The sequence below is a fragment of the Carassius auratus genome, chromosome 35 (assembly GCF_003368295.1).
Source record: "Carassius auratus strain Wakin chromosome 35, ASM336829v1, whole genome shotgun sequence".
Taxonomy (NCBI): domain Eukaryota; kingdom Metazoa; phylum Chordata; class Actinopteri; order Cypriniformes; family Cyprinidae; genus Carassius; species Carassius auratus.
The window spans coordinates 17,789,524-17,816,815 of record NC_039277.1 but is presented as its reverse complement, the minus strand read 5'-3'; the positions used below and the strand labels follow the sequence as shown (position 1 = coordinate 17,816,815).

The window sequence follows — 27,292 nt, the reverse complement described above, 5'->3', positions numbered from 1 at the left end:
TCATCACCACCGGTTTTGGTGGTTAGCAGTGCATTACAATGGTTCAAAACAGATATTATTGCTTCAGTATGTTGGTTTATTAACATAACATCGGATAATAAAATACGGTATTTTATTGTGAATTTAAGTTAAATCTGTAAAACTTAAAATGTTGCTACCATATTTTTTAAAGTAAAATTCTGCCAGCCACAGCTGCTGGTATTTACCATAAATGTCACAGATTTTTTTTATTTTTACAGTATGATAGATAGAGTGATAGATAGATATATAGAACGATAGACAGACAAATAGACGGAAGGAATGATAGATGGATGTATGGATGAATGGTTAATCCATTTGCACTTGTAACTAGTAAATGAATGCAGGAGAACTGAATCAGCGGATGGTGTTGAGTTATGTCAATACAACAGCTTCCTGACTGATAAAAGACTCCGAGCACCTGAGGAGTGCCGTCTGTGAAACTGAGACTTGTGAACAATGGCTCACTTAACCATGTTTGTCCTGTTGATGGTGAAAGCGTGATTTATGAGTAGCGACATCACTGAACAATACAGCAGTAAGATGACTGATGACTGACGAGCTATTCTTCTCTACATACACAGGCTGGTGGGGGTCTGTTACGAAACCCTAGAGGAGAAGACACAAAACTAAAGTAACTCCAGATGTCCTGAAAGATCAGTGTGGCCTCTGGAAGCATCGAAAGGCTTAGGATTGTTGACCCGGGATTGTTTGGGAAGCACCGTTGGAATGTTTTTCTTAGATCAAGTTAACTAGCTGCTGTTTCAGCTCAGATCCGTCCCTCCCTCACCGAATGAACTCCCTATAAAGAAGGTGGCGTCTTCATTTATATTGACGCCACACAATAGTTTGGTCAAGCAGGTATAATTACGGCCACCAGCAGATACTGTAACACAAGACGACCATCAATTGACATCACAAGTCACACGATACATGCTTTTAGCTTAATAAACCAATCAGTCTTTCATTTTCCATGGCCATCGTGGCAATTGTTTTTTTGTCTTGTTTTGAAGCTCCTTAACACCGTCAAACGATACTTTTCTACTTCTGTATTTAAAAAATACAGAAAATACGCTGAAAATACAGCTGTGATCACGGAAATAAATTATATTTTACAATTTATTTAAATAGAAACCAGATATTTTAAATTGTTATAATATTTCACAATATTACAGTAATCAATTAAATGCAGTCTTGGTGAGCATAATAGACTTCTTTCGAAAAACATATAAAAATATAATCAACTTTTAAAAACTTTTAAGTGGTAGTATAAATGAATTACAATAAAATATCTGTAGAGGCAAATGCAGACATTATTGTTATTTTTAGAAAATATACAAGTTACAGTAAATGTTATTTACAGTATAGTTCCTAAACAAATAAATACCTTAATTGCAATATAAATGGCTTTGGATAAAAGTGTCTGCCAAATGCAATAAAGGTAAATGTAAAAATGCCCATCTCTGCATTATATGTGGGTCAGACTTGTTTAAAAAGGTTCAAAGGTGCAAGATGAGACGTATAGCCAGAGCTGATCTCCTAAAGCCCTTCGGTGGATCAGATTCTCAGTCCAGGCTTGACAAATGTGACTATGAATGCTGTGAAACACGTTTAACTGGCTAGATGAAACGGAGCTATAATTAGTAACAGATTTTTGACATCACTTAAAAATATTTTTTTTAACCCTTTAAAGCCTGACATGATATAAAGATTCAGAATTTTTTTTTTTCTTAAAAAATGGAACATAAAAAAAATTCAAAGGAAAAAACATTGTTTGTTGAGTTATACTTGTGTTTAATTGATACAAATCAGTAAAGATTTCACAGCAAAAATGCACGTGAACCACAAACTGATGTTTTTACATTCATACTAAAAGGCCTTTTACTTCCAAAAAAGTAGAAACTATCAATCAGACGATAGAAAATATGTAGAGATTGTGTACAACAGGATTTTTTTTAGCAAAGTTTAAATCATGTTGATCATTTAGAAGCCTTAGAAATGTTTGTTCAATATGATTCAGCAGGCTATGTAGAGCTGAATATGATTCTCTTTCATTCTCCCTAATGTCTGCTAAGCCTAATTTGACATCAAAGGCTGTCTGTTTGTCTTTCTATTTACCCAAGATGCTCTACTCATTATAGCAATGCGGTGAAGACAGACGCCACTCATCCTGGAAGTGTGTCAGTGGTGCCCTGTAATAAGAGGGATGCATTTCTTTCTAACGGCAGGTTTAATTAGCGATCACCTGGGATGAGAGAGTTACTGTCGGTGCGTTCTCCCAGCTTCAGCTTCTGTCTCACTCTGTCTCACTGCTTTAATGATGCTCTCCACAGGACACTTTTGCTCCCTCTGCACCGTCGCATCTCCAGCACCTGCTTGGCAAGCGTGGCACCGACAGCCTTCTCATTGAAGATGCTGTATGGCACATTTTTGTCATGGACAACACAGAGAACTTGTCAGGTAGAATTTAGCATCACAGCCCCTTTGCGATGGCAATCTTAGCGGGTTATTAATCACCCTGCTTCACTAATAAGTTTCCCTTGTTGGCATTACCAACAAGTTTTCACTCTTAAAAATAAAGGTTCCAAAGAAGAATCTTCTTAGTTCTCAAAAGAATCTGTCAGTGAGCAGTTAGCTTCTAAGCGTAAAGAACATTTTTAACCTTTTCCAGAATAAAGAACCTTTTGTGGAATGGAAAGGCTCCATGGAAGTTAAAGGTGCACTATGTTATTTTTTCAAAGTCCCATAACACACTTGCAGCCAATCGGCCGTAAGGGGCGTGTCTAGTAATGATGGGGAAAAGAGAGCGCTCAGTGAATGCACAGGACGGATTTTAGCAGATCTACTATAGATTGCAAGAGTTGGCAGATACATAGGACCAATCAATGCTCTCTTTTAAAGTAATCCTGATGTGTTGAAAACTGTGTTTAAATGATCATTTTTATCAGCTGATAAAACATCACAATTATCCACATCACTCCAGTCCATCAATTAACATCTAACAGCCAAAAGCTGCGTGTTTGTAAGAAACAAATCCATTATTAAGATGTTTTTAAGTTTCAACTGTTGCTTATTTCTCTAAATATGTTCTGATGAAGAAACAAGTTCCTTTACATCTTGGATGGCCTGACGGTGAGTACATTTTCATTAAGTTTCCATTTTGGGTAAACTATTCCTTTGTATGCTCTTTATAGAACTGTAGATGCCAATAAAGAGCCTTCGTTTTTAAAAGTGTCTATTCAAATCGTTTCCATACACAGACGATTAGACACAGAGTTAAACGTCAAGATCTAGATATTTCAGGTACAAAATAAATGACATGAAACACAGAGAGACGCAGAGTATTTAAAAGAAAAACATTCTTTGAAGTCCAAATGAGATTAGGCCTCAGAGAGAGGACATATTCTGGAGAGAAGACCACCTGTGTCCGCATGGAGACTAAATGAGAACAAAAGAAGGTTAAGCCACCTCATCCCCTTAAATACTCTGGAGTGCGTCACAGATAATGGTGCAGTAAACACGTTTCTAACACTCACAGTCATGCAGAAAGAACAACTGCCGATTGAAATTCACATAAATGCAAATGGCTCTTACATTTGAGATATACATATCAGTTCAGTCATATGCTATTGGTGTTGTAAAGAAATGCTACATGATAAAACATACTTCCACGCGACGCCTTCTACCACCAACATTTCCTGTGATTTGTTTACATGTGGAAACATGTTTCTTAAAACAACATTCCCAGCTGGAAACTATTGCGAAATCCCCCGAGGGCCTAAAAGCTTGTGCATGAATGTCCTCAACCTCTGAACCAATCAAGAAACAAGATCCTTAGAGCTAAAGAGAAATACAAGCAATTATGGGTCAAAAGAGCCATAGTGAAAATGTGAACAGATGCAGGGTTTAATCAAGAGCAAAAGAGTGCACATTTTTAAGGTGATCAAGCACCCTGTCAGCCCTCTGTGCCCTTCAGAAAATGACTTAAAATAACAGTTAAGTAAATGGCCTCACTACCATTTTTTTTTTAAATACATACAGTACAACTATGTTATCTTTTTTACAGCTCACATAGCTATAATTATATAAATATAATTAAATATATATATATATATATATATATATATATATATATATATATATATATATATAATAAAATAAAAGGCAGACAGGAACAGAATTCCATAGAAAGCTATTCATTTTAAAGCACCCTGTGCCTTAACTCTGTGCCTTACTGTTAAAGTAAAATCAGATGACAATACATGACTTGAACGAGCACACTTCAAGCAAGGGAACGATTTTTCAAACAGGACTCAAAAATCATGTATAAAGACGGACACGTGCAGAGCTCCTGCTAATCTCTCATGAGGACTCCTCGAGCCTCCGCTCACCTTTACTTGCATCGTCAGTTTCGGCACTAAATATTTATTGGATGTATCTCAGTCTAATCTTTGCATTGCTCACAGCAAGTATATGTCTTTAGCATTAGCACATGGCTGAGGTAATGGGTTTTGCTGTTGGAAGTGCATCACACTAACGCTAATCCCATCAAACCCAACCTTTGTGATGTCACTGACCTCCTCTTAGCCGTGGGTGTGCGAACACACGGGACGTCCCAGGGATGCCCTGTCTCAGGGGTAAGCCTGGGAAGATCTACAGGCGTCACAAGCAATGCTGCAGTTTCTTTTTATAGCACTGAAGAGTGCATCGTGTCTGCTCGACGATTATTACGTCTTATCCTCAGAGTCTAATGTCACCTGATTATGTCATATGAAATGTTTTGGATGAATATTACAAATAAAAATATTTGATGCACAGCTAAATGCCAAATGTTATTTACTTCAAAAATACATTTAATTCCCGCAGCCTTGCTAAAATAAGCATTTAGTTGCCAGTGTGTTGACTGTTGCTGTCTGCAGAAATGCACTGAGATCTAGGGCTTGGATGGATGCTGGCTGCTAAGCTCTGCTGATTCAGCTTACGTCTGCACTGTGAGCAATATTAAATAATGGCCTCTGCTTCTTCAATCTGACCTGGGGATGCTGCTGCTGTTCGGTGCAGATCACTGGGAAAAAGCAAGCAATGCAGCGATGTGTCAAATTCCACAGTTAACCTACAGCAATGCAACTTTCCCAGTGAATGTAATGGTCTTGAATATTGGTGTTTCATTCAGGCTGTTTTTACAACGAGTCAAATAATTTTCTGTTGCCCATACTGTTAAAGTATCCCTTTTTATATATAACAAACCTTGTTTAGCTGAATAAACAAACTTATATATATATATCCTTAATAAAGAACATCTCCAATGATCTGTCAAGTAAACATGCATTAAGTCATTTTTGGAAGAATAAAAACACAAAAAAAAATTTTAAGTGACAAAAAGATAAAATTTATTGCTCAGCTTTCATATCCTATGATGCATTTCCCCAAACAGGTTTATCTGACTGCAAGGTACTTTATCTTAAAACTGATAACTAATAGATGTCATATTTCCCCAGCTGACATTAAAGGGGTCATATGATGCGGTTTCAAGTTTTCCTTTCTCTTTGCAGTATTACAAGCTGTTCGTTGCTTAGATAAGATCCCTAAAGTTGCAAAGACTAAAGTCTCATACCCAGAGAGATATTCTTTATAAAACTTAAGACTTGTCCCACGTCTACGTCACTGTGTGGGAAAATTAGAAAAACTCAACCCAAGTGTTCACACAAAGAAAAAGGCATCACTTTGATTCTCGCTGTAGTGTTGTTGCCGGCGCTGCCATGTCGTGGACACTCTTTGTGTTTCGTTGTGAAAACAAAACTACTTTGTTTGGCCTTCCAAAGAGGACATAACTAGAAATCATTGGTTGAGTTGTATTTACAACACTGTTCTAAAACAGTTCAACCCAAATATTCAGAGGTAAGCAGCTCATTTTACGGAGGACTGTTTCCTGAACCTGAAAGAGTAGCATTCAATGATGTCTGTGCACAAACGCCGTTTTATAAAGTGGGGCAATTGCAACTTTGCAAGGACAGTCTGGCGCTTCTGAATCACAGCCTGTAAGTACGTTTACATATTAAAAGAATTTGCCACTGATGATTCAATCCAAGATTTGAGCAGTGTAGAGTAGCGCTTGTTTGTCGTTTCTCTAATCACAACATGGTTTTATGTTCACGTGTAAAAAGACAGTATAAGTCATTATAATCAGTAATTTTGTCCCAGCTGGATGCAACAAATGCCTTGTTGGTAATGTGTTTTATTGGTTGTGTGTCGTCGCGCCACAGGATTGGCAGGTTTTGACAACAAAATCCACACAATTGGTGCACAAAACTGGCCAAAAACTAGCCCAATAGTGTTTCCAGGGGATAAAATACATGTTTTTTGGCAGTGTTCCCCTGGTAAAATTCACATTTCAGGGGCTAAATTCACGTTATTGTCACAACCATGGACTTGAAAAACAACCCGCTGCAACAGTGTTAAAGTAGCCCAATTGAAAACTGGGAGATGGCATCACAGTATGGTAAAGGGTGTAACATTACAAAATAATGTTCTTTTTAGCAATGTCATATGACCTCTTTAAGACTACTGTTTTGCATGACAAGTTTTCTGAAATGTTATATGTAAATATTAGGGGTGTAACGTTTCACAAAATTTATGGTTCGGTTTGATACGATTCACTGGTGTCACGGTTCGGTACGGTTCGGTACATTTTAGATACAGCAAAAAGAAAAATTTGGCAGAAAAATTTCCTAGATTTAAAAAAAACTAAAAAAACAATCATTCATTAAAACTAACAAAGTATGTTTTTTGTTTTTTTTACATTGAACACTGATGGAGCTATTCTTTACCCATCTTCTATGGTGTTTTCTTAGCAGCATACTGTATAAAACAAAAACAGCTCCTTATAAAAAAAAATGAAAATGTTATATTGTTGTAGTAGTTATGAACAAATACAAAGATGTAACTCTTTATATGGAACTCTATAACTCTAGGAATTACGGTCTGGCTGAAATGGGCTCGTGAAGGAATATTGTAACGAGGCTCAATTACATTAAGCATGTTCTTAAAACATGCATTTTCCACTACAGAGTAAGGCACTCGCTCACTCAGTACGCGCTGAAGGCTCGTTGCAAAATGGCTAAAGTGTCTTTCACACAGGACGCAGTACGCGCGGCGCTGGACCCTGGGCTCAGCGTTGCCCTTCAGATACAACGCGATTTGCGCTGCACTATGCCGAGAGCAAAGTAGGTGGAGTTTTCAAAACTGCCCGTGCATACGTTCTATTTATAACAGTTCTTCTATCTAATAATGTGCAGGCCTGTTAATTGTATCGTGCTGCTCAGGAAATTCCGCCACAATACAGTACTAGTCCATTTTGATTTCCGCGCTTGTTTGGATGCCCCGATCGATTGGTAAAGTGCTCCCAAACACCAGACCTGTTGGTTATTGGAGGATCTTCTATTTCTGGTCTTTTAAACGCATTGGCCATTTTGCAACGAGCCTTCAGCGCGTACTGAGTGAGCGAGCGCCTGACTGAGTAGCCTAACATAAACATATAAGTTGGTGTTTTTTGTTAGTTGGTGCCTGTTACAGCGTTTGGGTTATTGGGCTACCTTGTTGAACGCATATCATTATATTTCACTATTTTTTATTTATTTTCTAAATATAATTAATTAGTCCAATGAACGGTTCAATACGAATACGCGTATCGTTACACCCCTAGTAAATATACAAACAAGGCATTATCTAATAAAAAATGCTATAATTTGCATGCATTTCCAGCACATAAAACTAAGCACTGGATAAAGCCAGCTTCAAAATTATTTTTTCATTTTGTTGACATATTAGAATCAAACAGTCAAATACTGTTAATAGTAAATGCCCTGCTTTTAGGAATAAAATGCTTAATATATATCAGGTGAATTATTTACGAACAAAGCACTCTATAAAAATATAAATAGGATCAAATACCTAAGGTGTGGTGTATGTAAGTGCTGCTGAATTGCAGGAGAAAACTGACTGCCATTAAAAACATGTATTGTAATTTAAATCTACAGACAATAATAGATAGTAGTTAATAAAATAATTAGTTATTATTTTATAATAAAATAAAATGAATAAATAATAATAAAATACATAAAACATTGTATTTTAGATGTTTTCATTCCACTAGTCTGAATGTAGACGTGCTATGCATGTTGCACTCTATGCACTATGTATGCACTCTAAATGCATATGAATTTCTTATGATATATAAGATGGAAGAACACCATTAGCACGATTTAAATCCCTGTTTTCTAGCATGCACTGATGTTTACAGGCACAGAGAGAGAGATAGAGGCGGTCTCTGGTGTGCAGCATCTGCGTGTGCGGGTTATTTGTTATCAAGTGTGGCACATGCTCCAGGGACGACGCTCAGGGAGCTCTGGCAGACAGCATGCAGTAAATATCGCAAAGTGAAACGAACCGTTATAAAACTACTACAGTAGTGCAAATGCAACTAATGTGTGGCATTTCACTCTATGAGTGATTCCTAAACAGATGAACAAAGAAGAATGTACAGTTACACAGTACGTACAGAATGAGTCACAAGGAATTCAAATGATATAGCAGTGCTGCATATTAATAAAGCTCAGCATATTAATAAAACACAGCACAGTTCAGTTTATCACCCTTTTGAGTACAGCCACTGCAACATTAACAGAGGAATGCATGCTACACATATGCAACTGGACCACATGATTCAATGCACTGGCCAATATGGATTTTCATAATGGCATTAGGTTTGTTTCTGGACTTAAGTTACTGTGTAAGTGTCATAAACTTGGAGTCTATTGCCACATATCTCTAAAACACACTCAAAGCTCAGCGCTGGTTAATCCTTCATTATTTTGCTGCACTGCTTTTTGTAGCAATTGATTTTCCCAATTAGCGATGGCACAAAGGTGCCTTGTAAAGGTGCAACGGTCATTCAAACAAGCTTACACACATGAGGACAGAGAATAAATGAACACAATCAAGCGAAACCAAACAGAATAAGGTGATGCACGCTGACAAGCTCTGTCCTTTTTAAGCTATTCAGTAAATCAGTTCCATTGATTTAACAATGTAGCACCCATAATTCATCTGACGGCATGTAACCTCTTCAATATTTCATTAAAACAAGTATTCAAGAGAAAAAAAAAAGAGAGTTTTTCTTCATGCATGAAACCACAAAGTAGAGCAATAGAGTTCAATGCAGTGTGTATTTGGCTGTGTGTGTGTTTCCAAGAGAGACTGGGATTATTTTATTTTGGGCTTAATCACACAGTACTGATAAAAATGCTTAAAATTCTTTCATTGTTTGCAGACGTTTGCGGTTCTCTCAATTATTTGGCCACAGAATTCCATTGAAATGCCTGCATCTACAAAACGCAAAACCAAAATAAACAAACTGCTATTTTTATGTAAGTATGAGGGATAGATTATTTAGTGTACAGTTACTTTTTGAGAGTTACGGAGCCCTGCACATGACATGCAAGAAAAAATAAATAAATTGTGCGCACGATTTACTATTTCGTTCCCTCAAATGTACTAAAACTTGCACACGATTACTATTGCATTCCCTTGATTTACTATTGCGTTCCCTCGATTTGCTAAATTGTGAGGACGATTTAGCAAATCGAGCAAATGAATTAGGAAATAATGCGCACAATTTATAAATTGAGGGAACGAATTATTAAATCGTGCACACGATTTAGCCTAATATTTTTTCCTGCATGTCATGTGCGGGCTCATTAAAGAGTGATAAACAAAGTGATAGAAAATATTTATTTTCATGCATTTTAAATGTTTAAACCACTCATTGAATCACACCATCTCTTGACTGCATTATTATTGGTAAAATAGGGGCTTTATGGAGTGTGTGTATACATGGTTATAAGTAAAACAGTTATATTTCATTAATTTAGAGAAATGAACAACTGTCTTAAACCTCAAGGGACTAATTAGACAACCAGCTTATTCCTGCTTGATTCTTATGCTATTGATAGTGTAAAAAACAAACTTTGAATCACATGCTGATTGATGGACTAGCATTATTCAACATTACTTACTATTGAAAATCGTATACTGTAATATATGTTGAATTTTGACATTGCCAACCTTTAAATTAAGTTGACAGTAAGTAATAAACAGTATTGAGCATTTAGAAGTTGAGTATTGTGCATTTTTCCTATTTTTTAATAGCTATTTAATGATTTTAATGGAACCGGAACATTTTTAAGAGTTGGGAAGATGCTTTTGTTGAAAAAGTCACGTGTTTAAACCCACAACCTATGGTTTATTGATGATTCATGATGTTTAAACTGACTTGTCTGTTTTGCAAATAGAAGCAAATGAACCTTGACATTGTTCGGTTTCTGTAATTGGGACGAATGTTTGCATAATCTTGGCGTGTTCAGCTTGTGACGTAAATTAATGTTTAATTCTCGTTGCTATAAAACAACATTATTAGCTCATTTCTATAATATAAAATCAAAGCAAACATGTATGTTTGTGAATGTGCATGGGGGAAGTTCATTAAAACAAGAAGGCTGTGTTGCTCTAATCCCGAAGGGAAATGAGCTTTGACATGTCTTGACCTGAGTAATGCGTTAACTGCAGCTGATGTATTACTAATCTACAAAAAATACAGCACTGCACAGAAAATGTTTGGTTTTCACAATGACCATCAATGGCAATACACACTGAAGAAATCTGCACTGCCTTAGGGAAGACGACTGAGATGAGAGCTCTGTCTTAAGGCTGTAGCACCCAACCTTAAAGGCAGCAGGTTCCTGATCTGAACTCAATTCCAGCTGAACGGTTTATGATACATCACATTGTTCTCTTCTAAAAGTATCAGCACAGTGTAGGTGGAAATGAAAAAAATAGGTAAACTTCTGACTGTTTAAAGGAGCAAACGTACACACACACACATGCACAAAGCATCCGTTTGTATGCTTTCAGTTCTCACAGAACAATACTGTCTTGGTGTAGGGTGAGAAAGAAATCATATGGTGCTTTTGCAACTCTGTAATTTGATTGTAGCAAAGAAAAGTGCAAATTATGTCTGTTTTCCTTCCAAATATTTAGGAAGCACTGTTGGTACATGAACTAAACCAACACCAAAGGTATGTTTAATGTCATTTTTTCATGAGCTAGTCCATGAAGTGCTTCTTTTATGACACCTCTGTTTAAGTTGTGACTTAAGGAAACTAAAGTGTGACACTCCTACATGAACTAGAAACACAGACCTCCACTGGACTGAATCCATGTTCATGTGCCACACTAACGTTCCTGTTAGATCATTTATCACCATAGTAAAGCAGCATGTCAGAGCGATGCCATTATAGACGCCGCAGAGCCCTAGAGAGCAGCAAACGCTGTCACGTTTGATTCATTGCAGCGCTTTTGTTTTTCGAGCTTTCCACAACAGGGTGATGACACCATAACCTGCTGTTCGTATCTGGGTGTTGACAGCCTCAAACGCTGGTTGGAGAACCCATGAGGCCTACAGTCATAAAAACTGGCTGTGGTCGCACATATAGGTTGGAAAACACCCAATGAGGAGAGTGAAAATAAACAGTCACATGATGTTTTCGCAGCAAAGGCCTAAAAGTAGTACCTGTGTGGAGACTTTAAAGTCTAACTATGGATAACAACTACAACATTCAGTTTATTATAAGCACGAGCTGCAATTCTGACTGGTCGTCAATGTTTTGATCATACACCAGCTAGAAAAAAAGGTTATGAAAGTGATTCAAATGATATTGTTCCTCTGTATTATTAGCGTTTGTTTCCCCTTTCCACTCCAAATGCCAAAATATTCTTCAAGATACATTTATTTGAAAAGCAAAATGACCAAAGATACGAAAGTCGTGTTTTATGTGAAATTGCTCAAAATTAATGGTTTATGGTTACAATAAGAATAAATATTTGCCAGTGAGCTTAGAAAAGTCCACTTAAAATAAGAACAGATATCTGTTAATGGGGTATTCAAATTAGTTTTCACTTAATTTCATGTAATTTTGTTCCATTTCTCAGAAAACAAGACTTCATATCTTCTTTGCATCTCAAGTAAATGTATCTTGATTTATGGATGGTAAGATATTTGTATTGGAAAACAAAAGAAAAATACAGAGGAGGATATTGTTGTGGCGCATTCAACATTTAATGCCATGACTTTTTGAATATAAGACTTTCTGCTCCTGTTTAAGACCTTTAAAGGCCTTCATTTGTGAAAATGCAAATAAAGACTTTTAAAGACCTTTTTAAGACTTGCAAAAACCCTGTTACCATTCTTGGTATGAATGGGGCTTTACAGGCAAGAATACTTTTGATTCCCTATTTTCTATATGCATGGTTTACCATCAGCTCCTTTACTTTTATTACGCTGACACCCGCTGATATTTACCACAAGATTAAAACAAATATACAAATAAATATGTGGAGATCTCTAAACATGACCTACCAACCCTAGTGTCATGAAACATAACACAAAAGACCCATTTATTGTGTCCTGTTTCCTTCTGCAATCCATTTTCACTACTCACCATATCCAGGAATGCCTTCGGAATGGGAAATTGTTGACGTGCATCATTTTTTTCTCCCTTCCTGTGTAATTTCGGCCGGTCTTCATTTAAACGAAGGAGTGGTTCGTGTTGGCTCCTTTCTCTCGCAAATAAATAACTCTTATGCCAGCCTCGGGATAGCCATTATACACCCTGCTTACATGCCTCAACTGAAACCAGCTCCAAGCATCTCCGAAACAAGAAGTCCGCTTGGAGCAATGAAGAGTACATCTTCTTAGTTTGCTATTCCACCAAAGAGTCTCGAGAAGACACTTCACCCTTTTCTAAATGTGGACAGTGTGCATAAATCAAATTTTAAGGCAAGAAAATGGCATGTTAAGAAAAGTTCAAGGGTTAAGGGGCTGTTCCGTAGTAGTAGAGCAAAAATAACAAGCACAGAGCAGAATGAGGGTCCTTCCGCTGCCTTTTGTGTGGGATTTGAAACTCACTGTGGTACATCCTCATCGTGAAGTCCCGGCATCAATAACGGTTTCAGAAAAACGCTTCATTTGGATGTCGGAGATGCACGGCCGTGCCCCAAGGAAACCCAATGATGCATGCAGTCCCTTTCTGGTGCAGATAGCCCAGATGCCATGGAGAGACGAATGACAAGTCCTGGGAATTTTCCCCCAAAAAAGACTAAGCGCTCCGCTCCTGTCAAGCACCATGTAAGCTATCGATCCTCTTAGTGCGGACAACTCTGATTAATTCAGTGGTGTCAGCTGAAGAAATGGGTGGAGTAGCCGTAGGGGATGAGATGGAGCGAGGCAGGCTGGAGAATAGAAAACCTCAGGATTGTCCGTGTCTGATCCTGGCCGTCATCACATGAAGGCAGAGTTGGCAGACAGTGACAGCGGGTCAAGGTGCTGCAAGAATCCAATGAATGCAGTGAAAGCAGCACGTGCTAAACCTCTTGACAATCACTTGTCTTCCAAACCCGAAGGTTTCTCTTTCTCTCTCTCCGCCTCACTCACTCTCTTCCCTCTCTAGCCGATACGGCATTTCCCGGTTCTTTTCTCTCTCTCCTCTCTCGCTCTGCTGCAGCGCTGGCTCTGGGCTGTACAGGGCGTGTGTGTTTGGGAGAGACTGTGTGACTCGCTGTCTGTGTGTGAGCGTCAAGGGGCCCCACAAGGGAAACTCTGACCGGCCGACAACACACAGCGCTTGCTAAATAAAGCACACGCCTGACAGCTGGAAGAGCCTGTTTCTGCTGCGCGGAATTAAAGCTCATGATAATATCTCAAAGGTCAGAAGCAATGACAATGATAAGACAATAAAAAAAGAGTTAAGAAGATGTACTGTGAGACAAGCATGTTCAAACATAGCCTGGGCTGCTTAGGGTATAAGATATGAGAACAAAACACCATGTTTGCATTAGAAACGCCCCATGTGAAAGAAAAATTATAAAGGAGATGTCTTATATATCTCTAGAATTTACCTTATTGGTGTCAATGAGAAAGCAAATAGAGAGAAAATTATCTTCTTTGCTAAAAAAGTTTGACGTTTCCATTCTTGATCATTTTCTTAAACTGTGCTAAGGTTTTTCACAAAGTTCAAAATCTCAGTGCAATCACAGATATTTCTCATCAATTTCTGCCAAGACCAAATTATATGAGCTGCTATGAACATTTTCATTTAAATTCTATGGTAAACACCTCTCTGGAGAGAAAAATCAAACACCAGATCTCTTTTATATCGCTGGAGTTTTCTTCTAGAGGGCACTGAGAGAGCAAATAGAGAGTCTCCTGCTTCAACATTATCTCCCGAGAAAAGGTTTCACAAGAGATCTGATATTATCACAATGCAATCTCATCGATTTCTGCAAAGATTAAATTATATGAGGTGCTATAGACATTTTCATTCAAACTCTTTTAGAAAATCCCCACGGGACAAAATCATAAAGGAGATCTCTTTTATATCTCTTGAGTTTTCTTCTAGATGGCATTTAGAGAGCAAACAGAGTCTCCTGCTTGGAAATCATCTCCTGAGAAAAATATCTCATGTTTCGAAGCCAGAAGTCTCAGTGTAATCTGAAATATTTCTCAACAATTTCTACCCAGATCAAATTATATAAGCTCCATACAGTGTGCTTACTGTATTTCAACAGCTGACTCATTTGTGTCTGTTTTAATTGAAGTTGATACTATAATAAAAAATATTGTGAACAGTCAACTTTGTAGTGACGCCCGTCTTAAAAAATTATGCATGCTACCCTACGAAGTACCTTCAGTTCTTCCTCTTGTTCAATTTTCCCCTTCGAGTAGTTGGGAAAAAAAGTCCGATGACAGATCATTTCCTGTGGCATAATTCAATTTCACCTCTAAATCTGTTCTTATGCAGGGGCTAACACAGCGTAATGCCTGGGCATAAATCAAAACTAGCATTCAGACAGAACAGGATGGAGATGTCAGGAATTACAAAATAGTTGCTGAGAGAATGCTTCAAATGCCATGTGTGACTGACAGTATTTGGTTCATTCAGGTCGCGGTGTTTACACACATGCAAATCTGAACCAGCCACAAAGCTGGACACTATCAAGTGCAATGTGTGGTTATGATTTATTATCTGTGTTATCTTTATATTGTACATATCAATAAAATATGCAAAAAAGCTAAAAAATAAATTCTTCTGAGTCAGTAGCAAAAATGGTGTGGCATGCAGTAACAAAGAAAAATAGTTTAGAATCTAGCTGTAATAGTAATAAGATTGTGGCAGCATTCATAACTGAACTGTCAAGACCTTTTAAATTCCATTTCAGTTCAGTTCATTTGAACTGAAGTAGGGGTATGCAATATCACAAATTTTCATCATGGACAATTAAAATGTCTCCACAATGTACTTTTGAAGAAATATCATAGTATCGTGCTGCAGCGCACATTCTATCAGCTGCAGGTCTGGTGCCGCTGTCTCAATATACTGTACAATGCTATGTACATTCACATCAAATGTTAACATTTCATTCACATGCTGTTCTGACATCTCTCTCAGCACAATCTGAAGCGCACACACTCTAAAATCCAGTCAAACAACGCCTGATTACTGTATTTCCCGGACTCGCACTTTTTTTCATAGTTTGGCTGGTCCTGCGACTTATAGTCAGGTGCGACTTATTTATCAAAATTAATTTGACATGAACCGAGAGGTCACTCAATGCTGCTCAGTGCTCCTGTAGTCTACACTGAAGACATAGAGCGCCCTCTCGTGGCTGGAGATGGTAATGTTTTCTCTTGGTTCTTGGTTCTAAATAAATGCGACTTATAGTCCAGTGCGACTTATACATGTTTTTTTTCCTCATCATGACGTATTTTTGGACTGGTGCGACTTATAGTTAGAAAAATACGGTACTGGACTAAGTTCTTTCGCATCTGATTGTGTTAATACTGTCAAAAATACACAAGGCTTACATATAAATATGGTTAGAAAATCGGATGCGTGTCTGTATATTAGTGTAACTCTTAAAGAGACAGCAGACTAATATTACTAAACATGCTGTCACTTGTCATTAAAGGGATAGTTCACCCAAAATGTTTAATTCTGTCATTATTTGCAAACTCTCATGTTTTCCCAGATCTGTATTTCTTTCTTACTTGTGCTGAACACAGACGAAGATATTTTGAAGGTTGTGGGTAACCAAATGGTTGCTGGTCCTCACTGACTTTGATAGTAGGAAAAAAAGCTGTGGAAGTCACTGGGGACCAGGAACTGTTTGGTTTCCCACATTCTTCAAAATAACTTGAAAGAAACTCATTCAGGTTTAAAACATCTTGAGACTGACTAAATTATGAACATTTTTCATTTTTGGGTGAACTATTCCTTTAATGTTAATAAAACAAACAAACAAACAAACAAAAAAACAGAAAAAAATACTGCTCTTGACTGAAGAACTATAATACATTTGCTTTAATAAGAATCAATGTCTAATTTATACAGTGAAGTGTATAGTGTTTCCTTTATATCTGTTCATTCAACTTCTTGAATACTACTGCTAAATACACCTACTGTACCTGAGAAATAAAGCACTGTTGGTTTTATTTGATTATTATGTGTATTTGTAATGTGTATATTTGTTCTTATTTTTTATAATAAAGATAAAATAATGAAGATTTTTTATCTTTGCCCACATTAGCTAAAATATTTGCAATTCTTTTTTATTAAATATTTTGTTACTTTGTAAGGCTTTATTTTTAAAATAAGGAAATCTAATTGGCTGTGCTGCTCAGAAAACATGCAAAATAGTAAAACCAGCATGACAAAGACTCGTGAATCATGGTTTGATATATACCCACACCTAAACTGAAGCAACAAATGTGAAACAGAAATTGCATTTAGAATCTGAATGTAAAAAAAGTCAAAGAAGTTTTTAGAAAGCAAACTTAAAAATCTAAGTTTAGATGGATAAAAACGAATGGTTTTCTGTATCTCCAATAATGATGATGATGATGATGCTCACCTCAGAAAGCTCCACTTAAAATGATAAAACCACTGTTTGTTGGCGTTTAGAAGACAATTTAGTCATCAACATCTCTTTCATGAATGTTTACTTCAGCTGAGATTCGTTACATAAGCTCCGTTCACCTCAGCGTGGCATTATTTTACACGCAGCAGAGGCTCAGTGTTTACTTAATAAAACCTCTGTTTTGCTCAGCACTTGGCGTAAATGTCACTTTGTGTTTTCTGCAGTCAAGCGAGGGCCTGATGCCCAGAGTCACTTCAGATCAATGTGAACACACAAACTGCACAGAACCGCCGGAGAGCTGCAGAGACGGCATCTTATCAACATACATGCAGTGCTTTCCTTCATCTCTCATGCAAACTCATCTTCAGAAACAAAGCCGCAGGGCTCATACCTGCTTATGGTAAGCATCTTTAAAACTGTAGCTTGAAGTCAATAAACTAGTCAGGTTAGCTTTAAGGAAAGGTGGTTAGCTACACTACAACTACTAATACAATCTTTTTTTTAAAATGGAGCAAATAAGATTTAACAGTCAGTAAAAATATTTTATTATTGTATTAAAAACCTTTGTACTTTTATAATATAATTTATTATTATTATTATTATTATTATTATTATTATTATTATTACCCAGCAAAATGTTACTATTATATTATAATTTATAATTAAAAACATGATATATTATTATTAGATTAGATTAGAATAGATTACAAAAATGTTGTAAAAGTAATGTGAGTAAGTTGTCTGAACAAAGCAATCTGCTGAAACAAATCAGACTTGTCCAATTTCTATTTCAGTGCATGCCTAATTTGGATAAATATTATTCTAAGTGGACAGGAAATACTTGACGAATTGCTCAAATGTGCATTTTTAAGGAACTGCATATGACCCCGGGTAAAGCTTGTAATAGACACTATCCACGTCTCCTGTTCTTCCTCATGGCCTAAAGAACAGTCCCCCCCTGGGTGAAGGACTGCAGATAAAAAAAGAACATATTTCCTCCTGAAGGACCTCGTGGCTCTATCTGCTGCTGTAATGCGTCTACAATCTACAGCCCTCAGTCGGTCCTCTGCCTATCACCCATCCTCTGCCTGCAGGAACATGGACTGATAACACACACACCCATCAGCTAAACTACTCACATTTCCTCTCTGCCTTTCTAAGGGAGGGATGTCAGCTCTCATACAGCGCTTCATCCAATCTAAACTACCGATCTAGATTTTTCCCTTTTGCTCCCCACAGCTGCATGTATTTGATCAAAAATTCAGTAAAAACTGCAATAACTACGGTCTATGTGAATATATTTTAAAACGTTATTTAAATGAAATTTATTGCTGTGATGCAGTGTTGAATTTGAGCATCATTACTCCAGTCTTCAGTGTCACATGATCCTTCATTCTTATATACTGATTTGCTGCTCGAGAAACATTTCTTATTATTATCATCACTGCTGAAAACAGTTGTGCTGCTTTATATTTTTGTGGAAACTGTGAGGTATGTACACACCTAGCAAAATCAAGACATTTAATGAACACAAAAAGATGTGGTTTACACACTCAAACTTTCACACATTTCAACCAGCTTCTTTCTGAGCCACTGTAATGTGAATCTTCTACACCAGTGGCACAAAAGGCAAAATAACCAATTTTTTTTTAATTATTTGTATATAATTTAGTTAGCAACCTGAATTGAATGGGATAAAATAAAAAAATACAATACGATCCAAAACTTGGCCATTTCTGGCAGCATGCAAAAAAATACAAGACAACTCATTTAGATTGATTCACAAACGAATGAATCAAATTCAAACTGATTCAAATGAACAAATATTTTTTATGATTCAAATTCAAACTGATTCACATTAATACATTAGTTTTTTTAATTAATCAAATTCAAATAGATGCATACTAATGAATCAATTATTTTAATGAATCAAACTAAAATTTAATTACTTTTTTTTAAATCTAACAAATCACAAGCTGAAAACATACTAATTTACTAGCTTAGCAATATGCCAATGTGCTTTAAAATGTTAAACTATTTATTGTGATAAATAACATTTCTTTTTTCATCAGCAGCCTTGCTGCAAGCACAGAATTCTGGGAAATGCCACAACTGCACGTACTGTAGCTCATATTCACGTCTTATCTCCCTGTTGACAAACTATCAGCTTGATCTTGTATGCTTTTAAAAATAGCATTGGTTAGGAGTTATGCAAGTCGGACAGGCTGGAAAGGCCAGTAGTGTGTGTGTTTGTTTGTGTTTGTGTTAGTGTAGTGCAGCAAGGGGTTGTCACTGGCTGTTCTGGGATGCCCGGCTGGCTAAAACGGGAAATGTCAAGCGCAGCCGGGGCAGGTATATGCTACAGCGGTGTGCAAGGTCACATCCCGACCCCTGCTGAGCAAACTCAACAGCACTTTGAGTCTATGACAAATTGACTACCGGCCTGTACATGCATCTGAATGCCACCCGGCGTGGATTACTTTTAACATTACTGTGTCTCTGCAGACGGAGCTCTTTATTCAATGCATCACTCTGCAGGGCCGTGCAGAGACCTTTGGAGGGGCAGGTGCTCAAAGTATAAAAGGTGCACATGGAACATGGCTTTTAATAGGTCTGTGCTCCTTGCTGATACAGTATGTGTATTGAAACGGATGCTTATGTATTGATACAGCAACAAATGCCGCAACGCAATTTTTAAAAAAAGAAACAGAACAGAAAAGACCATTTTTAAAAAGACCAAGTTTAAAAGTTGAAGAATTATTTCTTTGCACCTTTTAAAATTACTCTGGAATTAGAACCTGAATTATTATTATTATATTAAGGCTGTCAGACGAGTTTACAGGGTATGGTGTTTTTGCTGTTGAAAACATTATTGTTGTCTTATTTAAAATAGAATTCTATTCTAATCATGTCCTGAATTTAATCATTTTTTGAATGATAATGATAAAAACAGGATTGTTAATTAGGGGGATGAGAAAATTGTTGTGATAAAGCTGTGATAATTACTTTAATGCACTCTACGTTTTTTTAAATAAATACTGTAATAATAATAATAATAGTTCAAAGTATGAATAGTCAGATATTTATGCTAATCAGATAACATAAACAATATTGAATTTTAATAAAATTTAAATTCGTCCCCAGGAAATTGTTTGCATAGGTTTCTACATTTAACTCTAGATTTAAATTCAAAGAGATAGTGTTGATAGCCTTTGCATTACCTGACATTTTATTAGTATCCAAAATGAGAAGATGTGAATATCAGAAGTGATGAACACTCTCATGCAGTGTATGATTCATTCATACAGGAAGCCAGAGGGCACTCTTGTGCAGAAATTGCAAAACAGACTCATAAAAGTAATAACTTATGACATGCAGGAAATCCCTAATATGGACAAAAGCATCTGGCTATATCTGTAGCTGAGCTGAATAAAAAGCAGAAACGTTTTTACTGATGAAACGTGAATACAATAAACACACGACTGCTAAAATATATACTTTATGTGTGTTTTTTCCAAGTTATCTCTAGGTAATAAAAAATCTATTTGAATAATGCAGTACTGACATATCATTTCGTTTAGAATCTATAAAATCTATTTCCTGCCTTGTTCTTATTCTATCATTCTTATTCTGTGATAAAAATAGGAAAGGGTGTTCGTAGTAGCTTTTTTTTTTTTTGGAGTTTTTTAAACCAATTATAAAATTGTCATTAGGAAAATATTGAACAAAAATATAGCCCCTTGCAGATAACGTTACTTCCACAGGATACCCACAGAAATATAAACAACATCTGTGCATGCTCTCTTCATGTCGTTTTTTGTAAAATAATTTATACAAGTAAACAAGCGCACCTCTCCGCTGAGAACTCCACTTAATGGCTGGCGCGGACGTTATTGAAGGTATCTGGTAATTGCTAATTACCTAATTACTATAAGTGTCTGAACGTGAGGAATCATCTCAGATTAGATCATCAGGTGAAAGGTCATCATGTGAATCATTTTATTTATGGCTACATTTTTATTCATGAATTTTACTAATAGTTAGATTGGACAGTCCTTCATAAAAGTGTTTTATTACCAAAAAAACGAAAATAGCCTTGTGCTCAAGCACCCGTCGCACACCCCTCTGCACATGCTGACTGTACATGAACGGGAGGATTCTTGAAAAAGCAGTCGGAAGGCTATATCTCTGCCATCAACTCCTGCTGACATGCCTTTCACAGCATTCAGTTTCATTCTTCTCATTAACACATGTCAGACTGGAAGACGTAATATGAGGCGATACCCAAAACTTCTGCAAACATGATACAAGACATTGTTTTACACAAAGGGATGAAGAGACCATGCATATAGTATATATACTGTAGCCGGGGTTCACAAACTTTTGTCAGTCGAACCCTTAAAATAATTACCCCTGAAATTTAAAGTTAATCTTTGAATAATATAACGACAGATTTACATGCTCAAGTAAACAACTAAAATCTCTAGTCTGAGTGTTTTAGTTTTATTGTTTTATTTGATATATATATATATATATATATATATATATATATATATATATATATATATATATATATATATATATATATATATATATATATATATATATATATATTAAGGCTGTCAGGCGATTACAATTTTTAATCTAATTAATTACATGATGTTGCAATTAATTAATTGCAAATTAAATTTGGCTGTGAAAATACCCCCAGAAGATCATTTAAAGGCATTCTTATGTTAAATGTGAAAAATATCAAGTAGATATTTAAAAGAGTTGCTTTTTATAGAAATATTTTCTTTGATTCAACATAAAATGTATTATCCAAACGCTTAGGCTACAACAGCATGACATTAAAAGAAGATAATTTGAGAAACATCTCAGTACTTTTGATGAAAGTCACTGGTAACCAGATCAGATTAGTTACCAACATTATTCTTTTTCTTCTGGTTACCAATATTCTTTATCATGTTCTTTTTGCTGAATAAAATAACGTAAGTTATAAAGGGTTGAAACGACAAAGAAACAGCAAGTGACACATTGAATCAAATGTGAAATTTTGAAGTAGAAAGATTGAAACAGTATTTTCTTCTAAAATGTTCTGTAATAAAAAATATTATACACTGTAGGCCTGTATACTTATTTAAAATAAACCCTTTTATCTGATTACTGTGATTTAATAAGATTGCTATTTAATTTCTAACCCCATTTGCTTATTTTATTACTACATTTGATTTATTTACTTTTTAAGTTTTCATCAACACATGAACCCCATTTGGGAAACCCTGATATATACTGTAGTATTTACAGTGCTTTTGGCATGAGAGAGGAATAAGGAATGTGTCAGGAAAGGCCTTCAGCACCAGGAGAAATGGATGATCCATAGAGATGAATGCTTTCATTACCCGGCCTCACAACAGATGGAGCTATTACAGATACATTGTGAATTACTGCAAGCAAAGTCCATCGCCATCTGTCAAAAGAGAAATCGGAAAGCAAGTCCAACTGGACGGGATGTTCCTCAATATTTCTTTGTGAATTAGGGTGCTAGGCATGTCTGTGAATAAAGCACGCTCCTCTGACTGAAGTAAATGATCAGAAAGAATATAGAATTAAAACTACAACAATACAAACTACTTGTTAGAAATCAGTCAGTCAGTCATTATCAGGGAGAGTTTCAACACAAAACTTTTACACAAAAAATGTATACTAGTTAAAAACCACACAAATGTGAAGTGTCTTAACACAGTCTTCCAACTATAGTAGAAAAAAAACTACAGTAGATACTGCAGTCAAACAGTAACACTGACAGTATGAACACACATTTGTTTCTCAGTGGAAGAGACTGAACCGAAAGGCCTATTTACTTCATCTCAGAGAGAGACTTGCATGCTACAGACTGTTATTTTCAGACTGTTTTGTGTTTCATCTAATGTGTCTATAATATACAGCCCTGCTCTAATTAAAGCTTCTCATCAAAGGCCCTCACTGAGAGGAAACGACCACCTTGAGAAGCACAGCTGGAGAGTCTTAAAGAGACAGTAGCACACCAGTAATTCAAAAACAAAGACTAGTGCAAAATACTAATTTAGTACTCATTGACAGATTAATTAGTATTTGTAATATACAGTTGTATATTACAAAAAAAAAAGGGTTTAGAAACTATTTTCACTCCAAAATTACAATTATAAATAAACAAATAACACATTGAATTAAACATGAAATTTGAAAAAAGAAAATTTGCTTTTTTTTATTTATTTTTTACAGTTTGTTTATAAAATATCTCTTAAATATATTTTAATATTTTAAGTTGATTAATATGCATGGTACTAAAATTTATTCCATCTGATTATCACTAAATATTGTCAGATTATTCAAATAAATCATTTAATAAAATTCATATACACTATAATGAGTATGTGTGTGTGTATAAATTCATACATTCAAATTTTTAATATGTATAAAAGTGTGTGTGTGTGTGTGCGTGTGTGTGTGTGTGTGTGTGTGTATGAGTAAATGCTTACATAGTTATATTATTATTCATTTGGTATCATTAAAGAAAATATTTATAAATATTTATGCATAAATAAAAAAACATCTATATTTCATTAAATATAAATATCTAAATTATATATTTTATTAATTATTAAGTATTAAATGAAATGATAAATTAAATTAAATATCAGTCATTGAAAAACCCATAGACGGCTGCTGCTTAGCTATTCTTATGTTCTCATATTAATAATGCATGTAGAAAAACATGCATTATTAAAATCCATTTTTTGGGGACAGATTATATGGGTCTCAGATGGTCTAAAATTTTAGCAGCTCTAAAGTCATTAAGTAATTTAACAATTAGCACTATGCATTACTGCATTAACACCTTGCATGACATTCATGCTAGTACATTGTGAGTTGTTGTACAAAAAAATAAGTCATGACACCGGATAACGTCTTCTTTTTGAACTCCATAACAAAAGCAACTGTACACTAGTAACACGAACCTGCGACCTCCTGCACGCAGTCACAGGCCATGACACGAATGTCTAATGTGTGTGGGGAACTCAAAGCGCCACAGGGGCACGTGCTGCACCGTTTGACGTCAGCAGTGCAGGTCTGTGTGCCAGTGCAGCGGGTGACATTTATGCATGATGATCACTTCACTGTGACTCATTAGCATGCGGCGTGCAGCGCCACGCTGACGGACAGCCCACTTCTGCTGGCACCTAGCACTGGCAGTTTGGAGCCGTGAACTCTGGAGAGACCTTCCAGCAATTAAGATGTCAAATAATGCTGCCCTCCACCTCCAGAATCGCTCGGCTGCTGCTCAGGAGCCCGTCATGCTGGAAGCTTTGCATTTTGGTGGCCTTTCTGAGTGAGAACGTCTATGCAAATCTCACTCGTTCAGCCTGCAGCATGCAACTGGCAGTATTCTGATCTCAAGTCAAGGCTGTCAGAGGGTTTCACCCCATGATTAGGGCCAGGATAGAAATGTACAAAACTGTTTTCTGCTGTAACGGTCATCATTCATAAATTTGCACACAGCCTGCATGCTTAACTTCAAGTTGGCATGAAAACAAAATGAACTTTAAGTTCATAATACATCTGTTCTTTCTATTCATAATTCATATTCGCATTTTAAATATGTTACATTATGGAATTAAATTTAGTATATAATAACAAACTGTACAGTATATAATAATAAAGTTGTCAAAATCAAAATAATAAAGTTGCTAATGCAGAGTTATTATCTTTAACTAAAACTAAAACTATCAAAAACATTTTAATAACTGAAATAAAGTTTAATTAAAAATATATTAGATTAAAAAATAAATAAAAATCAGAAACGCATATTAAAATTAGAACTGAAAATAGGTTTACGTTTGGATTATTATTGTTAACAAAAACTAAAACTTTTAAAACCATTTTTTAATAACTGAAATAATAAAATAAAAAATATTAGATGAAAAACTTAATGAAAATTAGAAATGAAAAAGTAAAAATCAAAATAGGGTTTAGTCAGGGTTAGCTAAAACTGAAAACGATTAAGAACCTTCTTGTTGAATGAAAAAGGCTGAAATGAAAAGAAATACAAATATTAGATGAAAAAAAAATTTGAAATGAAAACTAGCTTAAATAATATATAGTTGAAATAACAGTTGTTTAAATAAACAAACTTACTAAACTTGAACTCATAATATAAAATGAATGGTAATTCAAAGTATCGAAAAAAAAAATAGAATATTGCATTAATATTACTGTGCTACTGTCATTTAATATTAACAATTTATTTAATTATTTTAAAACTAAAAGAAGTGTTCTCAGCTCTGTTTAGCAAATTTAAACCCATTTACAGCCATTCTGCAAAATTCACCCAAAATGAATCATTGCTGAAAATGATAAATAAATGTAATTGTGCATACTTGGTGTGGGCCTACTCATATTCAGAGCTGTCTTTAGAAACCCGGAAAAAAGTTCTCAAACAAGAACGCACATGTACTTCTGTCAATCTGAGAGCATTTGAAGAGAAAATCACAAACACATACAAACAGACAAAAAAAAAAAGAGTTATTTTAGCAAATGGTAGTGTGCTTTCAGTGCCACGTGTCAAGAGCCTTGAGTCTATTATCTTGAGTAACAAAAAGAGAGACTTCCTCTCAGGGTATGAGCTGTTTAATGACACATCTGGTTCAGCGGCACGAAGAAGACGAAAGCAAACGAAACCCTTCTCTGACTCACCATTTACAACAGACCTGCAGGCCAACACCTGCACAACTCCACCGCAAAAACACATGTCAGAGGAAACATCCAAACATGGTCAGAAATCAAGACAAGAGCAGTTAAAGATGGTTTAAACTCATCTAGATATCAAAATGGACACTATTTATTACTATGGATTACTGCAAATAAGTACATGATATTTCATCTAAATGAACGGTAGTAACCTGCTCTTTCTCTGAAACTCTCTGTTGTTTTCTGTGGATGTCACAAAACATTCAAAATTCTTAATCAGCTCCAATCTTTAGCATATACAGTAAAAACATACATTAAGGTCTTGCTCTATGCTGGTACATGGTAACAGCCACTTCTCACCATAGTTTTCTTGTTAAATCTTGCAAATGCATGACATCATGGAAGTGAAACTGGTTGAAAGTGACAATTTACTTTTACCAACATGAAAAAATAAATTGACTATTACCAAATGTTACAATGATGTGCAAACAAAAAAACTGCATAAAGGTGCTCCCCATCATGTTGTGATCACATGACCAGTCAAATGCTGTAAGGAGTGATGTAGGCCCATTTTAATACAGCAAGACTCTGCTCCGACTAACATCCCACAATGCAGTGCAATTAAAGAGGTGTAACGACAGGTGGAGTGGAGAAAACCCCTACAGTTTAACCGGCTCTAAAGCAGCACTCTGTCAGCATCATCAATCATTCATGCTGATCGCAGAACTGCATCATTTACTGCAAAGGAAATGGAAAAGCATGTACTTGCTCATTTACAACCCACTGTGCACTTAAGAGGAAAATACCTGCAAATGACTGGTGTGATAAACACAAAAAGATATGAGATGCACTCTTGCATTACAGGCTGTGTGCTTTTTAATTGCTGCCTTAAATTTACACTTTAAGTTCAATCAGAAAAAAAAAATCCTTCTCTTTTTTTAAATTACTGACAAAGACAGGAAAATGCCCCACAAATTCAAGACTATGGGGCAAAAAATAGCCCTGCACAAACTAAATCCATTACAGCTGCCGTGACTGAAGTGAAATATGAAAATGAATGAAAAGTGTCAATTTGCTGCATAATATTTACTGTAGGTCTGCTAATGTTGCATCCGATCATTTTAACATGTTTCATTTTGTTTGGTCTGTGTAGCCAGAATATGAAATGCTATTTCTCCAAATGGTTTCAGATGCATTCTATTCCATACTCATTATTACAAGACTACAATGATTTTTGTCATAATATTGCAGCACTGCCCTGTAATGAGTTCCTGGTTGTAGTATTCTAATTCATATTCTTTATGTTTATGGCTACGTAATTACATTAAGCAATTGTTGTGTAAATGCATGTCTGCCACCTTTGAACAGACTGTGTGTAATTAAAGATAAATGCCATGTCAGATGCTGCCGCTCTTCCACGTTTGCAGTGAATAAAGATGGATCTTGTTGATGTTGGTAAAATGTCTTTGGTAACAGTCTATAGTATTCGAACTGTTTGAATGAATACATTTAAGTA

The 27,292-nt window shown here is 35.8% G+C and overlaps 1 protein-coding gene across 7 annotated transcripts in view; it reads right to left on the bottom strand.

Moving 5' to 3' along the window:
- The window catches only part of LOC113054721 (cAMP-specific 3',5'-cyclic phosphodiesterase 4D-like), a 169,097-nt gene that overhangs the window by 46,788 nt on the left and 95,017 nt on the right, over positions 1-27,292 (bottom strand). Inside the window, exon 1 of one of the 7 annotated variants that reach the window (XM_026220472.1) lies at positions 12,573-13,679. The exons of the other annotated variants lie outside the window; for them this stretch is intronic. Coding sequence (XP_026076257.1) covers positions 12,573-12,658 — 86 coding nt within the window. The 5' untranslated portion in view covers positions 12,659-13,679. Of the gene's footprint in view, positions 1-12,572; positions 13,680-27,292 lie in introns of those variants that run through there. 7 annotated transcript variants of the gene reach the window in all.